This window comes from Petaurus breviceps, unplaced genomic scaffold (assembly GCF_028583685.1).
Source record: "Petaurus breviceps papuanus isolate PSGF00001 unplaced genomic scaffold, PetGlider_PUasm1.0 140, whole genome shotgun sequence".
In the NCBI taxonomy this organism is placed as follows: domain Eukaryota; kingdom Metazoa; phylum Chordata; class Mammalia; order Diprotodontia; family Petauridae; genus Petaurus; species Petaurus breviceps.
This window is the reverse complement of record NW_027185698.1, coordinates 41,742,366-41,767,624: the sequence shown is the minus strand read 5'-3', so window position 1 is coordinate 41,767,624 and position 25,259 is coordinate 41,742,366. Positions and strand designations below refer to the sequence as shown.

Below are 25,259 nucleotides of genomic sequence, written 5' to 3'. Positions count from 1 at the left end.
TAAAATCTGGGTTTCAATATAAGGCAAAGGTGGAACTTTTAAAGCATCCTTGGTTTTCTCTAGTTGGCAACGACCCTTCTTCCCCCATGTATTTCCCATAGTACCTTATTTGTACTTTTCTATTATATTATATTGTGGTTTTGTAGTTTTATATTTATGTCTTATAATTTTATCTTTGTGACTTAACCCTTTGTTGAACTGTACTCTGCACGAGGGTAGGGACAGTCTTCATGTCTTGATTTTATCTCCTTCCTCTTGCCTTGCATAGTGTACTTTGTACACAGTGCTTTCATTACAAATGATCGTTGAAAAGGTAGTTCACATTAGCAATTCACATATAGCATGTTTTAAGCTTTACAAAGAATGAAGTTTAATTGCATTTCAAATTTCTATTTTCCTATGTTAGGCCCTGTCATGGCACTTAATACATGAGCAGATGCCATTAAGTATGGATCTACAGGCTGTCCTGGATTGCTGCTGTCTAACTTTACATCTGCCTGGTCTCTGGAATATCTTGTCATCAGTAGAGTATGTCACCCATGTGTGCTCCCTAATTCACTGTATTCGATTTATTCTAGAAGCAAGTGAGTAAAACATGTCATTGGATTTTTTTTCCCTTATTCTTTCATAAGAAATCAAGGACTATTCAGTATTTTAGCGTTTAGGCCAGAGTTTGTACATTTCCTAGAATTACTTTTAAACCTTATGTTAGCCTTTTGATCCCTGTACTGGTTTTGGTTTGGTGTTCATGTTCTTAAATGAACATTAGATTAATAAGATCACTTTTAACAAGATTACTTTTCCCCAGGCTTCACTTGTAACAAGTGTATCTATACCACATTTTAATACTTATATATTGTGAAATGAAAATGACTTTTCATTTTCAAAAAAAAAAAGGTGAAAAAGGCCTGCTAATGCTCATTGCTCAAAATTGAATATTATTTGGTGGAACTTAGAGGATGTTTCAAAATTTTACTTTCTAAAAAGTTGAACTTTACATAGTGTTATTTTGAAGGTTGATTGTATAAATATTTTTAATCTGAGTATTTGTAATAAATAACTTATAAATAAAGATTCAGGGATTATTATCCAAAGACAAGAATTCCAGATTTGAGAAATTATGTGTTGGCTCTAATGAACTGTTAAATAGTCACTGACAAAAAAAAAAACAAAAACCCTTCAGATATGAAGGTTACAGAGGGTCAGAGTATCAATTAATTGACAGCCAGAATTTTTAATTCTGCTTCCTTGTGAATATGAAGAATTTCAAGAATTAATCTTTATCTGGTCAGCTCAAAGCATAGTTTTGGTGTATGATTGATACTTAATAACTGCTTGCTAAATAATTGATTTGTTGCTTAGCCAAGGGATTCTCTTATCCAAAACCAAGGATAGCAGGTTATTCATGCTATCATATTGACAGAACTTAGAACTATTGCTTTGAATTCTTAAGACTAATAAAATAGAATATTTTACATATAATTGTTAAACCATATTGAAAAACTTTTTTGGGGGGTCTTTAAATAATTTTAGTTGCAGTTCAACCTGGGGACCAACTTCTTAGTCCAGAAAGAAGGAAGAATACTTCAAGGGGAATCAGTGAAGATGAAGTTGATTCAGATATGCAGGGTGAGTTTTATGGCACAATTTTTCTTGCCTTGTTCTAAAATTTTTTTCCACGTAAGAAAATAGTTCCTATTTTGGATCACTGTTGGTGTGAAGCTTAGCTCTTTGTGATCCCTATTTATTTCCCTAGATATTCACTAACCATCCTTTTAGCAATGTAGTCTATGGAGAACAGTATACATATAGATTGTAATAATGTAAGGAAAAAGAATGCAAAATGGAAGCTGAACTCTGAGTAATAATAGTACTCAGTTTTGGTTCAGAAGAACTATTAATGAAACATATCCATTCTCTTGGTAGACACAGGATGCCTCATACACCATTTTCTTACTTTTCTGAAAATCCAGATAACATTTACCCTTTTACCATCATCTGGTAGTTTCCCTTGCCCCGGTGTCTTTCCAAGATTATGGACAAACTCAGAAATGATATATTCCAGGTCTTTCAGGCTGTGAGTATGTAACTCACCCTCTAGCCTGACAAATCAAGCTCATCCAGTACAGAAAGGGGGCTGTCTTACTGCCTGCTCCTCTTGCATGGCAGCTCCTTATTCATCATTTTGGTTCATTCCCATCTAAAGCTTATTTCCCCCAACAGTGAAAGAGGTAAGTAGTATTCAGGGAACTCTGCCTGCTGTTCTTCTCTTGTTTCAGTCTCCCTCTGGCAGTGCTTATGGCCATTCATTTCTGTATTTCTCTATGGTTTAAAAAAAAAATTAGTTTATAGGGCAGCTAGGTGGTGTGGTGAATAGAGCACCGGCCCTGGAGTCAGGAGGACCTGAGTTCAAATTTGGTCTCAGACACTTAACACAAAAACTATGTGACTTTGGGCAAGTCACGTAACCCCGATTGCCCTCCAAAAAGCAAAAAAAAATAATAATAATAATGTGTTGGGTGATAGGTTCCCTGTGCATCCATCAGAAGCCTGCATAATTGAAATTTCCCACAGCTACTGTATCATGCTTTCCAGTCACTGTTGGGATTTGTTTCCAGAACTACTCATTTATTTTCTCTTTCTGTAGTCTTCACTATTATTCTGTAAGGATAGTTTCCTTTGTTCCTGTTCCTGGAGATCTCCCATGGAGTGTTAGAAGCTGCTTTACCCTCATCCCCTCCCCATCTGTGGAAAGAGCCTCACATGTATTACTTCATTCTAAGGGATCAGTGGGTTCTGTGTCACAGTTGTCTAGTTTCCTCCTATCAAGGTTTTCTTGTACCTCTTTATACTTAATCTGCTTTGTTTTTACCCTGACACCCTCTCATTTTTAAAGGAACTACATTTTATATCCCTGCTAACTTGGACAACAGAAATAAGTTTTTGGTTTCCTTTACTTTTTCCTTTTAGAAGAGAGAACCCTTTGTACTCTGAGCTTAGATATCAATTAATTTACTGTGTCAGGAAGACAAGCATTGCATACCTATGCTTTATGTACATCTTAAACTAGATGTCATGCATGCATCTCAAATTCAGCATGTCTACAACAGAACCTCATTATCTTTCCTTTCAAACTCTTCCTGTTGTCAACTTTCCTATGATACTGCCATTCTGCCAGTCACACAGACTCATAACCTTGGCATCAGCTTTGACTTCTCCTTTGAACTCACCCCATATACTCAGGCTGTTGTCAAGTCTTGGCCTGTCTCCCTCCACCCAGTTCTTGTATTTGTTGAATTCTCTCTGCTCACACAGCTGCCACCCTCTGGTAGAAGCCCTCTCGCTTCACACTGGTCCATTGCAGTGCCTCTGCCTTAGGTCCCTCCCCACTCCAGTCCCTTCATAGTATATTTCCCAGGTGCCGGAGATCATGTCACACCACCCCCCACTCAGCAAGATCTCTCTGCTCACCTCCAACTCCTGGCTTTATTTCAAATTCAACTCAAACCTCACCTTCTTCAAGAGTCCTTTCCCAGACCCACAGCCCTCAACCACTGCCACCCTAAGCCCCCTAGACTCCCCTTCCCTCTGAGAGTATCTTCCATATGCATTGTATAAATCTTGTACGTACATTGTTATTTGTGTTTCCTCTCCTGTTACTATTTGAGCCTCTTGAGGCAGAAATCTTACTTTTGCCTTTCTTTGTACCTATCCCCAGTGCTGAGAACTTGGTGCCTTGTACATAGTAAATGCATAATATAAATGTTTGTTGATTTACTGCCTCCATACTCTGTGCAAGTTACTGCTATAACTATTTTTGTTTATGGATCTTTTTCCTTTTTCTGTTGCTGGGTCAAAGGATATGCATAGTTTAATAGCTTTTTGGGCATAGTTCCAGATTGCTTTCCAAAACTGCTGCACAAGTTCACATTTGATGTGACAGAACACATTTGGATTTCTTTGCCACAATGTACAACAGAGCATTAAAGTATTTGTTTTCTTGTAGCCCCATCAAAATTTGTCATTTTTCTTTTTTTGTCAGCTTTGCCATTTTGATTGAGGTGAGTGAAACCTCAGAGTTGTTTTAACTTGCATTCCTTGAATTATTAGTGAGTTAGAGCATTTTTATGTCTATTGATAGCTTCAGTTTTTTCTTTTCAAAATTGCCTGTTCATATCTTTTGATTATTTATCAGTTGAGAATTGAAAACTATCCATTTTCCCGTATATATGCTCTTCCTCACCCATAATCCCCCACCTAGAACTGAGGAAGGTACATTCTCTTACTTCTTCTTTTGAGGCCAAGCTTGGTCAATACAAATTTATAGCTCTTTCCAGTATCATTGTTGGGGTTGTATACATTGTTTTCCTCATTTTGCTCACTTCACTTTTCATCAATTCATCTAAATCTTTCCATAAATATCTATCCTATTATTTGTTTCTCACAACATAATATTATTCTATTACAGCCATGTACACTCCTTAATTTATGGGCATCAACTTCATTTTCAGTTCTTTGCAAACAGAACAACTTGTTGCTCTAACTATTTCTTATCAAATGTTATTTTATTGTAATTTCACTAGTTTTTAGCTTGTTTCCTAGTGAGGGACTTGAAATTCTCAAGTCTGGTAAGACTAGTGGGTATTCCATACTGTCATACTTAATAGAGCATATATGACATCTTTCTGCAACCCTATGTATGAATTTATCTTTGTATAAAACTGTTTTATATCAGATGTGCTTATTTCTTTCCTTAAGTACCCAAGTATATTACCACTGCTTGTGAAATGATCGCAGAAATGGTGGCAGCATTGCAGACTGTGTTGGCTTTGGGTCACAAGAGGAATGGTGGCATTCCAGCTTTCCTTACTCCTGTACTGAAAAACATCATCATCAGCCTTGCTAGACTTCCACTAGTCAACAGCTACACTAGAGTGCCTCCCTTGGTGAGTATGTTTTGTTTTCTATTTCCATGGGACTACAATATCATTTATTTTGAAGCTTTGTGGCAGTTTCCTCAACCGTAAAATGGGAATAAGAATGGCACTGTACCCCTGACTTTGTTGTGAAAATTAAATGAGATAATATTTGTAAAACATTGCATTAGGTACTTTATAAATGCTTGTTTCTTTCCCTGTCCCCCAAGACCCCTCCACCTCATTGGGTTGTTGTGTGGACAGTACTTTGGAAGCTATAAATAAGTATGTAGCTATGAATCCATTTTAAAGTCCAGTTCAAGTGCCACCCCCTTCTTTATGTCTTCTCTGATTTTCTCTGCTATAAACACTGCCCCATCTTAAACCTCTTATATCATTGATTATGTTTGGCTCTCGCCTATGTACTCTTCACTTCTGTTATAATTATTAATATATTTATTTTATATTTTACCCTACTGGAATATAATCCTCTTCAGGGCAAGGAATATGTCTCATTTAATTTTTTTATTTTCTTTCACTTACCCAGTTACATATTCACATGTTAAGTGCCTAATAAACATGTGTTAAAGTTATTTGAATGATTAATATTGCTAAATTTCATATTATGATGACATAAATCCTTTATGAGCTTAGAGCATGTATGTCAGTAGGGTCTCAAAACTACAGCTGAGTCTAGTAGGTTGGATAATGCTAACCCAACTTGTTATAATTTATCCATCAAGCACACAAATAGGTTTTATCAATACTTGGTTGTCATTACTGAAGTCTCAGATCTTCTTGAGTTCTTCCATTCTCTCCATGAAAAGGCACCACAACTTCATTCAGATAATTATTGTTCTTTAATATATCCCAACAGGTATGGAAACTAGGATGGTCACCTAAACCCGGAGGGGATTTTGGCACAACACTTCCTGAAATCCCTGTAGAATTTCTTCAAGAAAAGGAGATTTTTAAAGAATTCATTTATCGTATTAATACCTTGGGTATGTATCTTGCTAAAACATTTTGATTAAGATGATGGGATAATTTTGATTTTCAAGCATATGAGCAGAGATATTTCATTACACATTGATTCTGATACTGTAATATAGTCTTTTACATTACAATATTCTTATGGGTAAGAATTCAGTTTAGCAAGTATTAAGGTTCTGCTATATTATATGTTCAGGATGCTATTTTACGTGCTTGGAAAAAGAAAGCTTAATAGTACACAGTTCTTACTTTCTTATAGATGACAAACTAATAGAGGGATATAACCTATTCACAAATAATTATTATGAAAAATGATACATGATAAATGCAAAAGAAAGGTGCAGAGTACTATATGAGTATATATATACTATATGAGATCCTGGGGCTCTAAGGAGACTTCTTTTGGCCTTCTGGCTTCTCTTCCATATTTTAAAATATGTTCACAAGGCCATATGATCCTCTTGTGCCATCATTCTGTATCACTCCTCTCTCTTTTAGCCAAACTCCTAGAAAAATTGTCCACATTCTCACTGCTTCTGCTTTCTCATCTCTCACTTTGCACTTTGACTTCTGACTTCGTCACTCAATTGAAACAGCTTTCTCCAAAGTTATCTTATCAAATCTGATGATCTTTTTTCTCTTTGATACTGTGGACTGCCCCTTCTTATATACTGTCTCCTCTGTTTTTTTTATGACTCTGGGTGTTTGCCACATTTCTGACCATTCCACCTTTCTCTGTTGCTTCATCATCCATATAGTGTCCCCTAGTTCTGGTTGTTTTCATGACTCTCCCAGGACTTACTGTGTTCCTGTTAGATTACAGAGTAGAGAGATTTGAGGCAAGAACTCTCAATTTAGGAGGCTGTTGTAATAGTCCCTATGAGAGGGGATGGAGACCTGGCTTTAGCCGGTTGCAATATGAGTAAAGAGAGGAGGAAGGATGGGGAAGATTTAGAGGAGATGGGGTGGACAAGAAGTAGCTGATTAGATGTGGGAGTGAGAGGGAGGTCATGGTTAAGGACAACTACAGTTTTGCCAAGATGACTACAGCCTGAATGAGTGGAAGAAGAATGATTTGTTCAACAGAAATAGGGGAGATGGGAAGAAAAGATTGGTTTAGAGGAAAGTTCTACTCTGGACATACTGAGTTTTGAGAAGCCTATGAAATATCCTGGTAGAGAGGAGAGAACTTGATCTCTTCTCCCTTTTATTCTTACTTCCACAGTGTCATCTAGGCCCTCATTCCTACCCACCTGAACTATTATAATAGCAATGCCTCTATTTTCTCTCATCCTCCACCCAAAATTCATCCTTCACCCTTCACAGAATTGTCAGGCCAATCTCCCTTATGTATTTAGATCTGATCATGTTTCTTCTCTGCTCAAAAATCCGTAATACTATTTTATTATCAGTAAAATAACTATTTTTTCTGGAGTTTAGTGCCTTCAATGTGGTCTACCCCTGCTTTTGAATCCTTATCTCATCTTGTTCTCTCTATGTCTTCAATGCTCTTTCCAAACTGAATTATTAATTGTCCCCCCACAGTGCCCCATGTTTCCCCTCTTTTAAATTGTTCATATTTTATATCTCTAGAATTCAGTTTAGTAAACATTCATAAAACATCCACTTTGTGCAACCTGTGGATTACAAAATCTTAAAAATGAAAAAAATAAATGAGCAGTCCTTGTCCATTAGGAACTTAGATTCCTGTTAAATATACCTTTTCTCCTGCTTTTTCCTTCTCCTTATTGAACCTAGTTAGTTCGTGTAATTAAATTTATTTCCTCTATCTTTCTTTGTTTTTACCTTAGTATAAAAGAATTATAAACAATCTTGTATAGAACTGACAGTGATGATCGTATTAATTCTCATCAGTTCAACTCTTATCTCTATTATGAGGTCTGTCAGGCTATTTATTATTCAACCCTAGTCTCTCTCCTGAGCTCCAGTACCGTATCATCAATTGCCTATTGGACATTTCCAACTGGATGTCCCATAGGCATCTTAAACTTAGCATATCTAAAACAGAATTTGTTAGTTTGCTATTAAATGGTTTCTTACAGGTGGAGGTAATCCTCTTCTTTTTATTTGTATCCCCAATACCTAGCATAATACTTAATATGTAATAGGTTTAATAGATAAACACTTGTTTACTATATCAGATTGCTTGCTCTCTGGTGGGGGAAAGGGAAGAAGGGCGAGAGGGAGAAAAATCTGGAACTCAAAATCTTATAAAATGAATGTTGAAAATTATCTTTATATGTAATTGGAAAACATAAAATACTATTAAGTAGGAAAAAATCCCCCCAAAATAAAAAATAAATGCTGTTGATTGAATGGTTGGTATAATCCTTTGTTCCTTTAACCTTTCCATATAACTTTCATTTTCTTGAATTGTCTTTGTCAGCATTCTTTAAGCCCTTCATGTTCAACTTTTGAGTTACGGGATTCTTCTGATAAGAATCATATGATTCAGAGTTCAAAGAGACCTCAAAGTTCTTTTCCAAATCCCTTATTTTACAGATGAGGAAACTCGAGCCCAGAGAAATTAAATTATTTTTCTGAGGTCACATGACTAATAACTAATACGATTCAGCCTAGAATTAGACTCCTGAGCCCAAGTCGAATGTTCTTTTAATTAAATAGTGCTATTACTTGTTTCTTGTAATACTCTTTTTTTGACTATGAAATCTGAACATTCTTTCAATAAGGATCAGATAGTTTAGTTTGAGGTTATTAGTTGGATAAAATTTTGTTTTTAGGCTGAGAATGATCTAGCACAGGCTCACTCTGTGTCAGATGATTCTGGCCCCTTGTCCAATACAAGTGTCACAGATACCAAGGCTCCTCAAGAGTCTACCCATTATGGCAAATCTTTAATAAACTTTGCTTTACTTTGACTGAAAAAAAAAAAAGGGGGGGGGTGCGGGGGTGGCTAGGTGGCGCAGTGAATAGAGCACCAGCCCTGGAGTCAGGAGGACCTGAGTTCAGATCTGGCCTCAGACACTTGACACACTAGCCGTGTGACTTTGGGCAAATCATTTAACCCCAATTGCCTTCCAAAAAGCAAAAAAAAAAAATTGTTTTTAATATTCCTAGGTTGGACAAGTCGTACTCAGTTTGAAGAAACCTGGGCGACCCTGCTTGGTGTCCTTGTTACTCAGCCTATTGTGATGGATCAAGAAGAAAGTCAGCAGGAAGTAAGGCTACAGACAGGCTATATCCATTCCATAGATATGATTCTTTATTTAAGAGTTTGTTTTTAAGTTAAAGTTTGATAAATATTCAAAACCTGTAAATGCTTTAATAATCAGTAGCAGGAGGCATAAAGATGATATTACCCATTTTCTAAGATGACAAGATAATTTCTTCATTTATATTCTAAATGTGTTGATTGGGGGAAATTTGGCAATTCTGTTCATTCTTCATGTAGTACCACTGAAATTACAGATTTTTAAAATATTATGGAAATTATAAAGATGTTGATATTATTCTTAAAGTTCAAATTTCTCTGAGTTTTATGTATTGGTGAGAATTGTGTAGAGGCTATTATGATGATGCTTATCTATTAGAAAAAAATTCATGAAAATACTTCTATCGTTTACTTTTTATGAGTCATTTCATTTCCTAACTATGTTAATGAAATTCAACATTTTTAAACACTTGTTATATGCAGTGCATTGTATTTGGTGTTTTTGGAAGGCATATAGACATTTATATAAGACAGTCTCTGTCTCATGGAGCATGTGGTCTAGTATGGGGATGTGACATATACAAAGACTATTACATGTACTACCAATAAGAATGCATTAAGTACATGGGAAAAGTATATATAGTGCTTTTAGAGTAGGAGGAATGAAAGATCCTCTTTGACCTGGGGATTAAGGAAATGATCCATGGAGAAAATGACCTTTGAGTGAGATCTTTAAGGGTAAATTTTAAAGATTGGATAGGATTTCAGTTAAGCTATAGTGGGGGCATGAGGAGGCATGGAGAACAGCTTCAACAAAGGCCAAAAAGTGGTAATACTAGTTACACATAGGAAAGTCAGTGAATTAGAGTATTGATTATGTGCAAGAGAATAGTATGAAAAATGCCCCAAAAGGATGGATGTTGCCTTATTGTGAAAGGCCCTAAATATCAGGCTAAGTAGATTTTTTAGTAGTCAGTAATTACTGAAAGGTTTTGAGCAGAGGAATAACATTACCAGCATTAACAGTATACTGAGTCTTAGAAACTGTAGTCAAGCAAAGAGAAAAGGTTTAAAATGGGGAGACTTGATTATGAGTAAAGGTGAAATACAGTATTGCAGAATATCAACATACATAAGCCTATCGTGACATATCTTATTTTGGCAAAATAGGGTAATAATTGGGCATAGAGAAATTCAACAAAAGCATTGGTACAATTGAGGGGATAGTTACTATGAAGACTATTTTACATTTTGTCATAATTGAGCAATCCTTGTAAAGAATTAAGACAAGTTACTGAGTAGGGTTGTAGATAGTTGTATATGAGTGGATGTTTAACTGAGATGTCATGGTCAACTTGCATGGACAAAATAGAAATAATGGCCATCTTGGGAAGTTTTATGCTTTCACAATATACAAGAGATTGTACTTTTCTTCGAAGTGTAGTTCAAAGACCACTAGGGGGCTCTGAGACCCTTTTAAAGGGTCCACAAAGTAAAAATTCTTCTGACTAATACTAAGACGTTTTAATTTCTAATATGGTAACTATTGATAGATATCACCCATGTAAACAAAAATTCTTTTGGAAGACCCCAAACAAGTGAAGGAGTCCTGAGACCAAAACGTTGGATGACCAGTGTTCCAAGTCTTATCATTATAGTCAGATCCCAGGGTCCCTTGATCTTCTTGTTTGTAGGGCAAGCATCTTGGACTGGTCTTAGTTGATCCTTTGGGTTTATTCATAAGACAGACTCTTTCCTTTTACAGGAAGATACTGAGAGGACCCAGATCAATGTTCTTGCAGTACAAGCCATAACGTCCTTGGTACTAAGTGCAATGACCCTTCCTGTCGCAGGCAATCCAGCAGTGAGCTGCTTGGAGCAGCAGCCCCGGAACAAAGCTCTTAAAGCTCTGGATACCAGGTACTTAAAGTTCATGGAGCAGGTGAGAGGTAGAAATGCTGCAGTCATCAGGTCCTAGGAGTGGAAACTGGAACAGAAGTGGGACCATAAGGATCCTCTGGGCCAGCCTCCTCCTCTGACTGCAGAGTCACTTACAGGGTTTATCTGGGCAGAGTGGGAGATGGCATTCTGGCCCTCAGTGCTCTCTTACCTCACAGCCTCCTATATTTATGGTCCTGTAACCATGAACAGGTTTCATAACTTCTCTGAACCTCAGCTTCCCTATCTTAAAATAAGGATAACGTGTACTTTGCAGGGTTATTGTGGAAAAGGCATTTCTAAACCTTAAAAAACCTTATAAATGTGAATTTTTATGGTTTATATTTAATGATATTAAATATCTGGGTGTCGTTTTTCTATTTTTAATTATTAATAATTGGCAATAAAAACAAATAAGTAGACTAAACATGGGGCAAAACATTACCCCAAACTTTTAGCATATACTTTGTATCTCCAGAAACAAACATAGTGAAAAGATTGAAAAACAGCATTGTCCCCATGCCGAGGGAACTTTCCATTTATAAGGGAGACAAGATATGTACACAAATAAGCAGAACCAGATAAATTAATAAACAAGCAAAAAAAAAACCCCTTTCTCTATTTCCCCTTCTTAGTTCTGCCACCATTGGCCTCTTTTCCTTCCTTCTTTTTCTTTTCTCAGTTAAAAATGCTTGTCAATATTATACTATTTTGCTTCATGAATACTGATTTTGATGATTTCTCTTTGCATCAGCTAATATAGGTCTTCTGTGTTTCCTTGTTTTCTTTATATTTATCATTTTTTTTAAAATGGTATGGTATTCCATTACATTTGCTGTTCCACAGATGTTGGGGAATAGTTTTCCCCCCAGTTATTTGCTCTTACAAATAATGTAGCTACAAATATTTTTGTATGAATAGCTCCAGTTTTCCTTTTTATGATTTCTTAAAAAAAGTTTCCAAAATTTATTATTTATTTTTAGCACTCTTTAGATTTTGAGTTCCAGATTCTTTCCCTGCCTCCCATTCTATCACCCACTCACTGAGAAGACAAGCAAAATGATGTTATACATGTGAAATCATGCAAAAACATTTCTTCATTAGCCATATTACATAAAAGAAAAACAAAAAACAAAGTGAGAAATTTATACTTCAGTTTACACTTAGAGGGGCATCTAGGTGGCGCAGTGAGTAAAGCGCCGGCCCTGGAGTCAGGAGGACCCAAGTTCGGTTTTGGCCTCAGACATTTAACACTCACACACACACACACACACACACACACACACACACACACAACTAGCCTTGTAACCTTGGGCAAGTTACTTAACCCCAATTGCCCTCCAAAAGGCAAAAAATATATCTATATACAGTTTACACTTAGAGTTCATCAGTTCTCTCTCTCTCTCTGGAGGTAGATAGCAATTTTTCATCATGATTCCTCTGGAATTGGCTTGGATTACTATATTGATCAGAGTAGCCAAGTCTTTCATAGTTGCTCATCATTACAATATTATTGTTACTGTACATGATGATTCCCCAATCCTTCTTACTTTACTTTGCCTTAGTTCATATAGATCTTGGCATGTTTTTTTCTGAAACCACTCCCCTCTTCATTTCTTATAGAACAATTGTACTTCATCACAATAATGTGCCACAACTTGTTCATCATTTGATTGATTGATAAGCATCCTCTCAATTTCCAATTCTTTGTCACTTACAAAAAAAAATACTGCTATAAACATTTTTGTACATTTAGGTCTTTTTCCTTTTTCTTTGATCTAGGAGAACAGACCCAGTAGTGTTATTGCTGAGTCAAAGTTTATGCAACTTTAATTGTTCTCCAGAATGGTTGGACTAGTTCACAGCTCAACTAACAATTTATTATTTACCTATTTTCCCTCATCCCCTGCAGCATTGATCATTTCTGATAGGTGTAAGGTGGTACCTTAGAATTGTTTTAATTTGCATTTCTCTAATCAATCGTGATTAGAGCATTTTTCCATATTACTGTAGTTAACTTTGATTTTTTTTTTCTTCTGAAAACTACCTGTTCATATCCTTTGACCATTTATCAATTGGGGAATGGCTCTCATTTTTATAAATACTATTTATCTATCCAATATATAAATAATATAATTATAATAATATAATAATTTTATGTTTGAGATTATACATATGTCCCTTTATTAGAGAAACTTACTGTAAATAATTTTTATATTATTTCATTGTCTATGGTACCTTTTAGCAAAATGTAGTTTTTCTCTGCTTATCATTTTTAATTGGGTCTGTTATTGCTTTTGTTTTGTCTGCAATCATGATTTCTATCCTTGCCTTTTTTATTATAACTGAAACATAATATATTCTGCTCTAGCCCTTTATTTTAAACTCTGTGTCTTTATGTTTCAAGTGTGTCTCTTGTAAACTAAATATTATTGGATTCTTGTTTCTAATCCATTCTACTGTCCTCTTCCATTTTATGGGTGGGCTTACACCATTCATATTCACAGTTATATTTACTAAATGTATGTTTCCCTCATCCTGTTTTCTTCTGTTTATCTTTTCTCACTCTCATTTTATCCTGTCCCTTCTCAAATATCCGTTTTACTTTCTACCACTGCTTCCCTTAAGCTACTCTCCCTTTTGTCCTCCCTCCCCCTTCATATGTCTTATACCCTTCTCCTCCTAATTCTATTTTGTAAGATAGATTTCTATATCTAATTCATATATATATATGTATATATATATATATATATTTTCCCCCCTTTGAACGAGTTCCTATGTGAGTGAGGTTACAGCATTGCCTGCTATCCCATTTCCCCCTTGACTATAAAAACTCTTCCTTGTGCACCTCTTTTATGTGAGAAAATATTTTCCATTCTACCTCTCACTTCCTCCTTTTCCTAGTGCATCTCTCTATCTCACTACATTTGGGGGGGGAGGGCGTTACATCCCAGCATTATCAACTCACCTTCATCCCCTAATAATGATAAAGTTCTTAGGAGTTACAAGTATCATCTTCCCATGTAGGAATATAAACAATTTAACCTTATTGAATCCCTTTTGGTTTCTCTTTCCATTTTACCTTTTTCTGATTCTTTTGAGGTTTGTATTTGAAAGTCAAATTTTCTATTCATCTCTGGTTTTCTGATTAAGAATGCTCCAAAGTCCTCTATTTAGTTAAATATCCATTTTTCCCCCTGAAGATTATACTTAGTTTTGCTGGGTAGGTTATTGGTTGTAATCCTAGTTCCTTTGCCTTTTTCAGTGAGCTTTTCTCATTTGGCCAAATTAGCTTTTTAAGGAGTTCTTTTCTTCAGTGAATTTTTGTCCCTATTTTACCATTAGGCCAATTCTATTTTTTAAAGTGTTATTTTCTCCAGTATTCTTTTTGTGCCTCTTTTATCAAGCTTTTAAATTTCTTTTCATAGTTTTGTTGCTTCATCCTTATTTCTTTTCCCATTTTTTTTCTCTACTAATCTCATCTCTTTCCTTAACTCTTCTATAAATTTTCATTGGGCTTGGGTTCAATTAACATTTTCTTTTTTTTCCCCAGGAATTTATTTGTTTTTAGTTTTTAACATTCATTTCCACAAGATTTTGAATTCCAAATTTTCTCCCCATCTTTCCCCTACCCTCAACCCCAGATGGCATGCAAACTGATTACCCCTTCCCCCATCTTCCCTCCCTTCCATTCCCCTTTATCTCCCCCTATTATCCCCATCCCCTTTTCTTTCTTGTAGGGGAAGATGGATTTCTATACCCCATTGCCTGTATATCTTATTTCCCAGTTGCATGTAAAAACAATTTTTTAACATTTTGTTTTTAAAACTTTGAGTTCCTAATTAGCATTTTCTTTGAGTCTTTGTTTGTAGATGTTTTTGCATTGTTGTTTTCTTTTGAGTTTTTGTCTTGGTCTTCCCTGCCATTGTAGTAGCTTTTTATGGCCAAGTTATTTTTTTGTTTTTTGTCCATTTTTCCAGCCTCTTTATTGACTTTGAACTTTTTGTTAAAGTTGCATTCTGATCACCTGAGGTGAGGGATGGATGGCAGTGTCCCATCTTCAGGCTGTTTCCTACTCCTTTTTTTTCAAAGCTATTTCTGGAGGTCTGCAAGTTTTTGGTGCTTCCAAAGTGTTGTGATCCTGTATATTTCTCTCTTGTTCTCCAAAATGTTTTCTATGCCTGGTGTTATTTTTAATAATTGTGACTTAAGGCCAGCCATTTAACCCAATTAATAGTATTTAAAATCATATGATGTTAGAATAGGGACTTTACTTTCTGGACTTCCTCAAACAGGAAGTAGGTGAAATACTATAATGATTATAAGTAAAATGTTTGAATAATTGGTGTTTCTGTCACATGACAAAGGCTAAGAATGGAATGTCATAGAGTGACTTTGGTAACACAGGATAGGGAAAGTTTGTAGTTTTAAGAAGCAGCACATTAATATGAAATCTAAACAACAATTTACACTTATTCTTTTTTTGTTTTGTTTTTGGAGGGAGAAGGCAGGGTAAGTGGGGTTAAGTGACTTGCCCAAGCTCACACAGTTAGTAAATGTTGAGTGTCTGAGGCTGGATTTGAACTCAGGTCCTCCTCACTCCAGCACCACTGCACCACCTAGCTGCCACAAAATATTTACTCTTTTATATTTTTTTTTTTTAAGATTTTTCTTTTTGCTTTTTGGAGGGAAGAAGGTAGGGCAGTTGGGGTTAAGTGACTTGCCCAAGGTCACACGGCTAGTTTTGTGTTAAGTGTCTGAAGTCAGATTTGAACTCAGGTCCTCCTGACTCCAGGGCTGGTGCTCTATTCACTGTGCCACCTAGCCGCCCCCAAGCATTTATTCTTGTGTCAGTTCAATTGGTATCAGAAGTTGCTAAAATTTTCTATAACTGAATAATGGAAAAAATTCTAGTGTTTTTCATTTTAATTTAACACATAGATATGGAGTGTAAGACACTGTGTTAGGTTCTGGGAATACAAAAATGTAAAACAACATTGTCCCTTAGTGAACTCATATTCTAATAAGGGGAATAAGATGTGTACACAAAGACATAATACGAAATAGAATATTATGAACAGGAAGGAAGTATCCCAGAGAGTACTCTATGAAAATTCAAAGAAAGAGAGATCACTTTTGGCTGGGAGAGTGAGGGAGAAGGCATCTGGGGAGGGGTGGGGATCAAAGAAACTGTGTATATTTAGCATTTTCAGGAGTTGTATTGAGGGGAAACAATATGTTAACTAACCCTTAACAATAAACCTTTTAGGTTTGGGAGGAAATTGAGTGTTATCAGGGGAATTGTAGAGCAAGAAATTCAAGCGATGGTTTCAAAGAGAGACAACATCCCCACACATCACTTGTACCAGGCCTGGGATCCTGTCCCGTCTCTGTCTCCAGCTATGTCAGGTATGAAGGGAATGAATCTGTTTCTGTGTGTTCTAAGCAGTCATTACTTAGTAGTCATATTATTTAATTTTTGCAAGTTTTAGACCTAAAACATTTTCCTCTGTGACTGAAAAACATCATCTTTAAGAACCCCATAATAAGGATTATCTTCTAAGGAGAAACCATCAGAAGAAATAATAAATAATTCCCATCATAAATTCCAAAATATTGCTCCCCCACACATAAACCAAGGATTTGTTTATCCGTTAAATCTGGCTCTGCAAAGGTTGCTGTAGCTTAAATAGGGAATACACAGACACCCCTCCCTGCCATGGTTTTCCAAAATTCTCAGAATGCTTACAACTCCAGGAAACCCTGTATGTGTATATATACATATAGATATACATATATATGTGCATATGCATATACAACATACACACACATAAAATATACGGAGTATGTACATCTTGTATGTATGTGTGTACACACATGCATATACATGTATTCACACTACACACACATACATGTACATCTTTTTTGCTTTTAATGGGACAGATACCTGACCAGGGAGGGCTGTTATCTTTATTCACAACACTTCATGGATCAAACTTCTTGGCTACTGAATACCATCTCCACCCCCACAATATCCTTTGGATATCATGTGACATAGGATAAGGTGGTTCCCTGACCAGTTATTATGACATACATATATGTGTATATATGTGTATACATGTGTATACACACACACATACCCTTGAACACAATGTGTGTTAAAAGGTTTTGTTAATTTGGATTACTTGCAATAACTTATATTTCTATAATGCCTTAAGGTTTACAAAGTGCTATATTCACAGGATTCCTGTAAGATAGGTTATCAACTATCATTTCTCACATTCTACAGTTGCAAAAGGAAAGAAAATAAGGTGGGTAGTGGACAGGGGATGACCTTGGATTGACATGTGCTGGCTTAATGTTGCAAGAGAAGAAAAAGTAAACCCAAGGATGAGTATCAGAGCCTAAAGGATTGATGGTGGAGCAAGTGAGCTTCTTTTATACCAGTTAGAGTTACACATAGGTGAGAGAAGAGGAAAGGCTAACCCAAGGTTGGGGAACCTGTGGCCTCTCTAGGTCCTCAAGTGCAGCCCTTTGACTGAATCCAAACTTCACATAACAAATCCCCTTAGTAAAAGGATTTGTTCTGTAAAACTTGGACTCAGTGAAAAGGCTATATCCAAAGACCTAGAAGACCACATGTGACCTTGAGGCCAAAGGTTCTCCACTTGTGGGCTAAACTATATTGGCCAAGATCACTGAGAATGACTTTTCCTTTTTCCTTGTTAGCTTTGGGAAAGAAGTGCCCTTTGTGAGTGCCAAGGAGTGATTAGGGTTTAAATCATTATTGCTTTTCTTCATTATTCTCCATGTCCTGGCTCCATTTTTTTCATAACCTGATGGTTATCAAAGATCTCAAAGGACTCGGATTCATCAAATATCCTATTTATATAGTCTCTCCAGAAAAGAGAGGAGCTATATAACCACCTAATGTATAATAGTCAGAATTTTAAGTATTGAGAGTTAACACATATGAATAATTATATTGAAATGCTATTTCAGCTTGAATCTGTTAAATGTTCTACAGAAAAGCTAAAGAGGATAATGATTTTTTTTGTAGGTACCCTTATCAGTCATGAAAAACTTCTGCTGCAGATCAACACTGAACGAGAAATGGGGAACATGAGTTATAATCTAGGACAGGTTGGTTGATATCTGTAACATGATTTCAGTATTTTTTTTCTTTTTTCTTTTCCCTCCAACTAATGATGATGATAATAGCAACAATAATAACAGCTAACATTTTTAGAGCACTTTAAGTTGGCAAACACTGTATGTATGTGATCTCACTTAATCATCACAGCAATCCTGAGAGATAGGTACTATTGTTATCATCCCCATGGATGATAACATCCTCAGTTGAGGAAACTGAGGGAGGCCGAGCTTAAGTGATTTGCCCAGGATCACGTAGCTAGTAAGTGCCTGAGGCTGGATTTGAACTTAGGTCTCCAAAACTCTACCTCCAATGCTCTATCTTATGTACCTTGCTGTCTGTAACCTGTGTTATATAATTATAATCTGTGTTGTCCGTAATCAAAATTTAATTTCATTATTGCTAAAATATTAATAGTTCTGAATGAAAAATGAACCAGATAAACATATATTTTAACATGGAAGGTAAATAATATTCCTTTAGAGTCTAGAAGTTATGACAAAATTTGTTAGATTAGGCACAGAAATTTATTTCCTTTTCAAAAATTAATTCTTAGGGGCAGCTAGGTGGTGTGGTGAATAAAGCACCAGCTCTGGAGTCAGGAGGACCTGAGTTCAAATGTGGCCTCAGACACTTAACACAAAAACTAGCCGTGTGACTTGGGCAAGTCACTTAACCCCAATTGCCCTCCAAAAAGCAAAAAATTAAAAATAAATAAAAATTAATTCTTGATCAGACAAATTTGTCTATGAGCAAGCCTTTTCTATTTTTTCAAGTATTTTTCATAGAATACCAGAATTACAAGGGGCATCATTAACTTGATCCTCTGTGTGATGCAGGGATTCCTTCCATAGTGCCCCTGAAGAGGATTGTCTAGTTTCTTCACGAACACAATCTAATCTACCTTTAGACAACTTGAATTTTTATAAGGTTCTTCCTTATTTTGTACGAAGAGTTCCTTCCTATAAATTATACCCTGTGGTCCTAGTTCTGCCTTTTAGTCCTGTACAGATTACCTAATGTCACTTCTACTTAAGATATTTCTAGATAGCTCTCAATATTCCCCTTCCCTCCTAAGCTCCCATCCTTGACTTTCTGCATTGGAATGCTCACTCTGGTTCCTTCTTTTGTTGAATGTTGTTAGATAACCATGCCCTGGCTTCTAAAGCCTACCTCAATCCCCTTTCCACAACCTCTGCTCTCTCCACCATCCATACCATGCTCCATGTGAGAGATGAGTTCAGTGTGTTCTCCACTTCCCTTATGAACTCTGCCCTTATGAACATGCTTGTCTGCAGTGCTTTAGGGGAGCTGTGCCCTGCATGCAAGGGAGAGCCCTGCCCTACCTCTGGCTCCTGAAAGTCTCATTAACTTTGTTGGCTGCCACATCACAGCTTGAAGGAAGAGAAATCAGCAGTGGTCTCGGGACAGTAACACGTACAGGGATGGATTTGAATGGAGACTGCTACTGTCTTTCACATCAGAGGCCCTAGTAAATGTTTGCTGTTCACTTGGAATTTAAAAATTCATGATTTTTGAATTGTTTATATTTTAGCATTCATTAATTCTGTAGCAGGTGACTTTTAACAGTTAAAAATTTGGTTGTTTTTTAAACAGTATTTTCTTAAAATAGCTATATTCTAAAGAAGACTTTTTTTGCTGCAGTGCTGTTGTAGTTACAGAGCACTGGACTCAGACTTGAGATACTTGCGTTGTGCCCCTCTTGTGCCCTTTCCATGCTATGTGATCTTAAGTAAATCATCCACCCTACCTGGAGGTCAGCTTCCTCATCTATAAAGTGAGGCTTGTTCCCCTCTGGCATGAGTGGTGGTTGGCACTGCAGATTCTGAATGCCAAACAATGCGTATGCTGACAGACGAGGTTGCTCTGTCCATTGGTTTTGTTTATCTTCTTTCCTTTGTTAAAAGGGTGGGTTCTATTGGAGATGGGGGTGAGCTGGCTAAATTAGCAGTTACCTGTGGTATAAAACACAAGATTGGTTAGTTCGTTTCTAAATCCTTTCAAGTTCCATATTTAAACTCAGCTATCATCTGGTTTAGTATTTTCCTCCTAACCAGTGAAGGAAGCTTTGCCTTTGGAACTGGAATGCTCATTTGATCTGTGGGTTATATTTTTGAGTGAGAGTCTACTGGAAACAAAATTATTGGAGCTTACCATTTGATTCCCCTGCTGGAGATTTTTTTGTATGGTCATTGATGGGCCATTGGTTTAAGAGACAATAGGATCTTAGAATTAAGAGCTGGAAAGGACTTTAGATATCATGAAATTCCGAATATAGGCATATTAATAAGTGATTATCATCTTGAATATTAATTAAATTAAGAACATTTATTTTAAAATTTTAGAACTATTTCCTTTTAAGTTGAAGGGCTAAGAGAAGGATTTTTTTAAAAAATTGACTAGGGATAGGAATTATACCTATGATTTCATTAGTTTGTGGAGCTCCCAGAGAGAAATTTAAACCTTTTTTTCAACTCATAGGATTAGAAGACTGCTGAGAACTTCCTTAGGTTGTCTTAGCTGTTATGTGTAGGGGGGGAGGGAGATGTAAACTCGAATATTTCCCCCATTAGATTGTGAGCTTCTCAAGGGCAGGGTCTGTCTTCTGCCTTTCTTTGTGTTCAGCGCTTAGTACAGTGCCCAGCACATAGCAAGTACGTATTAAATATTTATTGATTGAGTGACTGATTCATCCATCAGCACAATCATTCTTTGCATCCATCATCATTAATGAAAAGTGTTCTATCTCTAAAATTATAAACTCTGAAATTTGCTTCTAACCCTTTTTCCTGTCTTATACTTTATATTCTCTCTTATTCCTTCTGGACTTTTGAATTTTCACCCTGACTTCCAGTACTTAAACTGTTCCTACTCTCTCAGTTCTTTATCTCTTGCCTGCTCGTAATTTCTCTGTTTTGTTTAGACCCAGTGGTCTACCATTTCAATCATGCCTTCTCCTTAGAATTCCTTTCCCTCTTGATTTGCCATTTATGTTGCCAATTGCTAACCCAGGCTCAGCTAGGTGACACAGTGGAGTGAGCACTAGCCTTGAAATAAAAAATTCTTAAGTTCAAATCTGGCCTCAGACACTTCCTAGCTGTGTGACCCTGGGCAAGTCACCTCACCCTGTTTGCCTCAGTTTCCCACCTGTAAAATGAGCTAGAGAAGGAAATGGCAAACCATTCCAGTATCTTTGCCAAGAAAACCCCAAATTGGGGAGGGAGGGGAGAGTCAAAAAGAGTCAAATACAACTGAAATGATTCAACAACAATAACCCAGGACCAATGTCCACCAACCCTATTTTTTCCTAGCCTCTCTTATCTTGCATTATATAGAAAGTCATGAATCCTTCCTAAGTCCTCTATAAATTCGTGCTCAATAACTATGTGCTAGGCAGGGATCCTTTTTTTTTATTATTTTCATTCATTTTGAACTTAAATACAAAAAAAAACATTTCCATGTACATAGCACAACATAAAAATAAGATTCAATATAGAACCATGAATGTCCATTTTACAGTTTTCCTTTTTTTTTCCTGGAAAACTGTGTAATAAACGCTATACATTTTTTTCAAAGCTACTTTGTGCTTTTCTCTGCTTCCTTCTGAGTTTTCTTTTGTTCTCTGCTGTGCATTTTTTTTTCTCCTTCCCTCCCTAACCTATCCTTGAGAAGGCTACCACTAGACACGAAAATGTGTGTGTGTGTGTAAAACCATACTATCAATAGTTCTCTTTATCATTTCCTTTTCTGTATGTGGATAGCATCTTCCTTCATAGGTCTTTTGTAGTTGATTTGAGTATATTATAACAATCAAAATGACAGTCATTCAAAGTTGTTCTTCGAACAGTATTGCTGTTACTGTCTAAAACATTCTCTTGGTTCTCATTTCTCTCTTCATCATTTCATGTAAATCTTTCCATGTTTTTTCTTAAATCAGCTAGTTTATCATCATCATCACAGTAATATTCCATCGAAATCATATAGAACTTGCTCAGCCATTTCCCAGTTGAGAGGCATCCCCTCAGTTTCCAGTTCTTTGACACCACAAAGAGAGCTGCTATAAATATTTTAGGACATATAAATTACTTTTTTAAGTATTTTATTTTTATATTTCCCCAGTTACATTCAGTTTGATATAGGTTATACATGTTTAGTCTTCCGAAACATCCGTAATAGTCAGAACATATAAATTCTTTTCCTTTTTCCCTAATCGCCTTGGGAAAGAGACCTAAAAGTGGTATTTTGAGTCACAGGGTATATACACAGTTTTATAACTTTTGGGGGATAATTCAAGATTGTACTTCAGAATGTTTAGATCGTTCATAGTTCCATCCAAAGGGAATTAGGGCCCCAATTTTTCCACATCCCTTCCAACATTTGTCACTTTTCCCTTATATCATTTTAGCCAGTCTGATAGGTATAAGATGATATCTCAGTATTGTTTTAATTTGCATTTCTCTAATTAATAGTGATTTAAAGCATTTTTACATGGCAATATATAGTTTTGACATCTTTATTTAAAAAACTGCCTGTTCAATTTATCAATTGGGGAATGGCTTACATTCTTATAAATCTGACACAGTTCTTTATATGTTTGAGATAGGAACCTTCATCCAAGAAACTGTCTATAAGTTTTCTCCTAATTTTAAAATTTTTATGTGGTAAGTTTTTGTAAAATTTTTTCCATGTACCATTGGAAAAAAAGGTGTATTCGTTTCTGTTCCCATTCAGTTCTCTCTAGATATAATACATAGACATATGTATTATATCTAGTTTATCTAAGATTCTATTCATCTTCTTAACTTCTTTGTTATATATATTTTTTTGGGTTAATTTATCTAGTTATGAGAGGGAAAGGTTAAAGTCCCCCACTGTTATAGTATTACTATCTATTTCCAACTGTAATTCATTTAATTTTTCCTTTAAAATTTACATACCATATCATTTGGTGCATGTAGGTTTAGTACTGATATTACTTCATTTTCTTTTTTTAAATTAACTTAATTTTTGTTTTCAACATTCATTTCCACAAGATTTTGAGTTCCAAATTTTCTTCCCATCTCTCCTCTGCCTCCAGCCCAAGATGGTGTGTATTCGGATTTCCTATTACTTCATTTTCTATGGTACCTTTTATCATAGTGTAGTTTCCCTGTTTGTCACTTTTAAGGAAATCTATTTTAGCTACAACTTTCTTCTTTTTTTTAACCTCTGCAGAAGCATAATAAATTCTGCTCCAGCCCTTTATTTTATCTCTGTGCATATCTTTTTTTAAGTGTATTTCTTATAAACAATGTATTATTGAATTCTGATTTTTAATCCATTCTGCTATCCATTTCTGTTTTATTGGTGAGTTCATCCCATTCACATTCAAAGTTATAAATACTCATTGTGTGTTTCCATCCATCCTATTTTTTCTCTCTGTTATTCGTCTTACCTTCTCTTTTTTATCCTATCCCTCTTCACACATCAGATTAATCCCTAATCCTCATCCTTTTTTGGAGTCCCTCCCTTATCATTTCCCCTTCCCCTCCTATTTCTTAATTTTTATGCACCCCTCAAAGAATCCCATCCTTATTCTTTCCCTGCATCCTCCTACTTCTTGATCTACACCATGTTCTAAAAGTCCCTCCAGTATCCTATCCTCTTACCCTCCTTAAATTTAGAAGACTTTTAAAGCCTCCTAGATATATGTTATTCCCTTTTTAACCCAGTTCTAATGAGAATAAGGTTCCAGCACTACCTGCCCTCCACCCCTACCTGCTCACACTGTAACAGTTCTCCCATCCATGCCTCTTTTGTATGAGATGATTGCTCCATTTTACCTCTCCCTAACCAATTTTATTTTTTAGAAATATCCCATCATATTCAGCCCCAAACCTTCTGCATATGCATGCTGTTTCAAAGTACTAAGTAATGATAACATTCTTAAAAGTACAGATAACATTTTTCCCATATAAGAAGTAAACAGCCTGATCTTATCTAGTCTCTTATAATTGGTCTTTAATGTTTACCTTATGTTTCTCCAAGATCTCATATGTCAATCCATTAAGTTCTGGTCTTTTTGTCACAAATACCTGAAAGTTTTTCAATTCATTAGGTGTCCCTATTTTTCCATTCAGAATTATACTCCACTTTGCTGGGTAAATTATTCTTGGTTGCATACCAAGTTCTTTTGCTCTTCAAAGTATAATGTACCAAGCCCTTCAACCTTTTAATGTAGATCTGTGTTATCCCAATTGTAGCTCTGAAGTATTCAAATTATTTTCTCTTGTTACTTGTAGTTGGCAACTTTGAGACTTTGCTGCAATGTTCCTATGAGTTTTCATCTTGGGGTCTCTTTCAGGTGTCAATTGATAGTTTTTTTTTCCTATTTCTATTTTTTTCTCTCATTCTAGAACTTCAGGGCAGTTTTCCTTAATGATTTCTTATAATATCTTATCTAGACTTTTTTTTAATCATAATTTTCATGTAGTCCAACAATTCTTATATTATCTCTCCTCAATCTGTTTGTTCTCTAGTTAAGTTGTTTTTCTAATAATATGTTTCACATTCCCGTCTATCTTTTCATTCTTTTGATTTTGTTTTGTTATTTCTTGATGTTTTATAATGTCATTAGCTTCTCCTTGTCCATTTCTAATTTTTAAGGAGATATTTCCTTCCTTAAGTTTTTGGATCTCTTTTTCCAGTTGGTTTGTTTTCTTTTCATAATTTTCTTGATTTTCTTGGATTGCTCTTATAATTTTTATACTATTTTTTCTTTAACCTCTCATTTAATTTTAAAAGTTCTTTTAAAGCTCTTCCAAGAACTTTTTTTGGCTTGTGACCATTTGACATTTTTGTTTAAAGTGGGAGTGGCTTTTAACTTCATCTTTTTTTGAGTATGAACTCAGATCTTCTCTATCTCTATAGTAGCAATCTGTGGTCAGATTCTCTCTCCTTTGTTTACTCATTTTTTTTTAGTGGCTTATTATTATACTCAGGTTCTAGTCCCAAGATCATGCCTTAAGCTTTTAGGCTTTTTGTACTGTTGTTTCCTAAGCATTGT

At 35.7% G+C, this 25,259-nt stretch overlaps 1 protein-coding gene across 3 annotated transcripts in view; it reads left to right on the top strand.

The window, feature by feature from the left end:
* Window positions 1-25,259, top strand: part of HTT (huntingtin) — a 228,883-nt gene that overhangs the window by 172,862 nt on the left and 30,762 nt on the right. For all 3 annotated transcript variants that reach the window (XM_069070716.1, XM_069070714.1, XM_069070719.1), the window contains 8 exons: window positions 407-584; window positions 1,534-1,629; window positions 4,759-4,946; window positions 5,794-5,920; window positions 9,009-9,109; window positions 10,868-11,022; window positions 16,310-16,449; window positions 18,101-18,183. In XM_069070716.1, coding sequence (XP_068926817.1) covers window positions 407-584; window positions 1,534-1,629; window positions 4,759-4,946; window positions 5,794-5,920; window positions 9,009-9,109; window positions 10,868-11,022; window positions 16,310-16,449; window positions 18,101-18,183 — 1,068 coding nt within the window. The remainder of the gene's footprint in view (window positions 1-406; window positions 585-1,533; window positions 1,630-4,758; window positions 4,947-5,793; window positions 5,921-9,008; window positions 9,110-10,867; window positions 11,023-16,309; window positions 16,450-18,100; window positions 18,184-25,259) is intronic.